Source organism: Cynara cardunculus, assembly GCF_001531365.2.
Source record: "Cynara cardunculus var. scolymus isolate 2C chromosome LG 12, CcrdV1, whole genome shotgun sequence".
Taxonomy (NCBI): Eukaryota; Viridiplantae; Streptophyta; class Magnoliopsida; order Asterales; family Asteraceae; genus Cynara; species Cynara cardunculus.
Window position 1 is genome coordinate 5,518,336 of NC_037539.1, and position 3,883 is coordinate 5,522,218.

At 29.4% G+C, this 3,883-nt stretch overlaps 1 protein-coding gene across 1 annotated transcript; it reads right to left on the minus strand.

Annotated features, from left to right (window-relative positions):
- Window positions 1–490: 490 nt before the first annotated feature.
- On the minus strand, window positions 491–1,941 carry LOC112522812 (E3 ubiquitin-protein ligase At3g02290-like). Its single transcript, XM_025132125.1, has 4 exons — window positions 1,786–1,941; window positions 1,083–1,269; window positions 788–897; window positions 491–517 (listed from the first exon to the last, which is right to left on the minus strand). Exons 1-4 carry the CDS (start codon window positions 1,939–1,941, stop codon window positions 491–493), a joined length of 480 nt encoding a protein of 159 aa, XP_024987893.1.
- Window positions 1,942–3,883: the final 1,942 nt, after the last annotated feature.

Sequence of the window (3,883 nt, forward strand, 5' to 3'; positions counted from 1 at the left end):
TGCAAACAACATCTCTAATGAAGGTTCTCATATGAACCAATTTTTTATACTTTTTCTTGTTATATCATTTCCACGTCACTAAATTAAAACCTACATAAAACTCCACAATGGTAGTTTTTGTACGAACCTTCAATTTTTGCTTACAAGAACCTCTCATTGAAGATGTTCCAAGGACACTGGAGACTTTCTTCGCTGTTCTACAAAACCCCATGAGATTAATAAAGGCACGTGCAAGCTGACCGAACACCCACAAATAGCAAAAATAAAATAAAAATCCGATGACTGTATTAATATATAATCTTCAAAATTGGTAAAAAAAAACCGAAATCAAACCAACAATTAGACCTAATTCTTAAAAAAAATATACTCTCAAATGAAAATATTAACATCAATCGTTAAATGTTCACTCATTGGGCTATGATTTCTTGATCTTCTACGTATTTCTTCAAGATACCGTTGACCAAAGTCAACCGGATGAGGGATTCTGCAATCAACTCATCTCCTCAAATTCCATCAACTACAAAAGTCAAACACAAAAGCGTTAGATGATTCTGTGAATAATCTGTAGAAAATCAGTTTGACTTTTTGAAGTCAAACAAGTTAGTTTTTTACTCGACTTTTAGAAATAAAAGCCTTTAAATATAGTAGAGAATAGTATATAAATTGGAGTGAAGTAAGCAAGGGTTCAAATCTAGAGACCAGAAAGAAAGTATTGTCGATTTCGGGGTGCGAAAAAACGAAAGTCAAAAGGCGTTTCTAACAACGGTTTTGAACAAAAAAACGTTACCTTTGCACAAACCGGACAAAGTTCGCTTCTTTGTTGCCACTCCAAGATGCAACTAAGATGAGAATCGTGTAAGCATTTTGTGGTAATCCTCGGATTTTCGCTTGTATATTCTGCGACCAAATACACTTCAATGAATATAGCAAGTACAACAAGAAAAAAACCCTCTTTTAGATAGAGATCAGATCTGCATACCCACATGTCCCACTGTCAAATGGGATGTACTGAACTCGTTTAGTTTGGTAATAAAATTGACATGAGTCCTTGACAAGCATAGAATGCGAAAGAAAAGACTTACCTTCAAGGCAAATAAGACATTCGTCATCTTTTGATGATTCACAATCTTCGTCACGTGTAAATGTTAGCCCGCTACTTCCACGAGCTAGTTCTGGTTCTACGTCTGAATGATTTAAACTTTTGGCATCCCTTATAGAAGATGAAGACTGCAGAGATCCCGCTACTCCACTTCCAAAAAGATCGTTACACTAAAGAAACAAACAAACAATCGAGAGTTAGTCGAATTCAATTTTGTGTAAATAACGAAGATTATGTCTAAGTTTCACCTGATAAAGTAATGGTTACTTAGTAAATGACCTTTAAGATTGCATCCCTTAACTTAGAGGATCAGCATCATGGACCAATAAGAGGGGCTTGGTAAACATCTGTAACCGGAAAAACACCTCTTACCCGAAAAGAGGTGGTAACCAGATAGCAAACGACCCCTAACTAAATTGCTTACGAAATTTGCTACGAAACTAATATGTTTAGTGGCCCTTACAAGTCAAAATGCATATTCTTTCATAGAACACAAATAGTCTACTAGATCAAATGCCAAATACAAATTAAAGCTTTTAAGACACTTATGATCATTTAGCGAACCAATTATCGGGCAAAATCATGAATCATGGTCAAACATAAGGTGATCTTTAACTAGTTTTATCGGATAAAAAACACCGAAACAACTCAAGTTATAATCAACACCATACGGAATTAAAACATACCATCTTTGTGACGCCATGTGCGAACACATTGAAACCGGCTTGGGGGGTGCTTCTATCGGTTGTGTTGTTCGACTCTTGAACTTGTTCGTTATCATTAGAGTCTACATCTTCTTCATCAATGGCCGAGCCACGAAGACAACAAAGCAAGGATCCCATGACTTTTTGAAGCTTGATCGATCTCCTGAAAACATGATTCGGGTTATAACTTCATCCATGTGAATTAGAAACAAACAAATAAACCTAATTAGGCTCATTGATTCACACAGAATGCACACCATAAACAGATAGAAATTCAAGCCCTGATGGAGAAGATATTCGAGAAACAAATGGATTAAAGTTTACGTACCTGAAATTATGTTGGAAGGGAAGGGTTTAGAGGTTAAACCCTGGTGGTGTATAAATATGAAAAAGCAAAGAGAAAAGGATTGATGTCGATAAACAAGGAGAAGGAAACAGTTTAGAATGCGGTAAAAGGGGAAGAGAATCCTGGATTAGTTTATTGAATTTAGGCCACCGGGAGTTCAACAGTTCCACAAATTAGAAGATTTTTGAGTATAAAACTGGAAGTGATTCCCATTCCAAATCGATAATATCTACGTATATACAAGTAATTCATATTTATCTATACTATATTATAAAATATTTGTTAAAAACTCTTAAAAACCATTTGTTATGCATGAAATATCGTTTATTAATGCATATTATTTAAAATTTAAGATTATAAGTAATTGTGCGTAAGTTCAACTTATTAAAGCTTAATTTTTGAATTCGTATAATTAAGTGCAGATAAACATAATCAAATATAAGATAAAAATCTCATTTTAAATATAAAAAATCTAAAATATAATTAAGATAATCATTGAGTTCTAACAAAATCATTATCTTTATAAAAATTAGATTGTTAAGCCAAAAATAAATTACTTCGCTATTAGATCTAAATTAGATTATAATAAAAATTTGAATTAAAGAAATTGTACAAAAAAACAAGTTAATTTGATATTAATATCGATTTATTTTTTGAAATTTATTTTTATTTAAAAGTAAAAATATTATCATTCTCAAAACTATATAAACCGTATTATATTAACAAAGACAAAAAAAATAAAACGAAACACTAAAAAAAAAAATATATCTCATTACATTACATGAGTACCCTTCTAATACTATATCATAGAACATCTAATTCTTTTTATAAAGCTCTTAATTTTCAAAAATACAATTATTAAAATCAATAATACATTTCGAATTTTATAATATTCTTATTTTATCTTTTTTACAAAAAATATGAATGGAAACTTGAATTACTTTTGGAAACTCATGTTACCTTTCTCAAAGAAAAAATATTCTATCATTAAAGCTAAAATAAACTACATTTTATTTTTAAATTTAAAATATCTAAATTATACCTTATAAATGAGAATTTTATAATCTTTAATTTAAAATATCGATAAATTGTTTTCTTATCAATTATTCAAAATAGCAAAGCATTCCCACCACCACATGTAACTTTTATTCTATTCAAACAAATTTTATATTTTATTTTTTAATTACATATTCATGACAATTTGTTATTCCTAGTTTACAATAAAATTGACTCGTATTCTTTAGCATCAAGATATATCATGTTATATTGTGTATTTGATAAAAAACTCTTAAAAACTAATTTTTATGCGTAAAGTACTGTTTATTAATGCATATTACTTAAAACTCAAGATTACAAGTAGATTATGCGTAAGTACAACTTATTAAAGCTCGATTTTTGAATTCGTATAACTAATTATGGATAAACTAGAAACGTACTCGCGCAATGCAGCGAGATACATCGTGATTTTAATATTTCATTTTATTCTTTATCTCAGTCGATCTTATAATATGACTTTATGTGATTTTAAAAAAACGATGATGTTTTTATTTTTAAATAAAATATATGTTTGAAGATATCATAAAAATTTGGCAAAAATATATCGATATTAGTATCAAATTAACTATTTGAAATTCCTCATTTTTTGTGTAATTTTTTAATTCAATTTTTTATTATAATTTAATTTAGGTACAATAATGAAGTAATTTATATTTGGTTTAATAATATAATTTTCTT

What these genes read in the sequence shown, in the direction of transcription:
- LOC112522812 (XM_025132125.1), bottom strand. Translation starts at nt 1,941, where the DNA reads ATGGGATCCTTGCTTTGTTGTCTTCGTGGCTCGGCCATTGATGAAGAA. An exon ending in CACATGGCGTCACAAAGATG is followed by an intron (nt 1,270 to 1,785) that starts GTATGTTTTAAT and finishes TTGTTTCTTTAG; the next exon opens with TGTAACGATCTTTTTGGAAG. An exon ending in TTTGTCCGGTTTGTGCAAAG is followed by an intron (nt 518 to 787) that starts GTAACGTTTTTT and finishes TGACTTTTGTAG; the next exon opens with TTGATGGAATTTGAGGAGAT.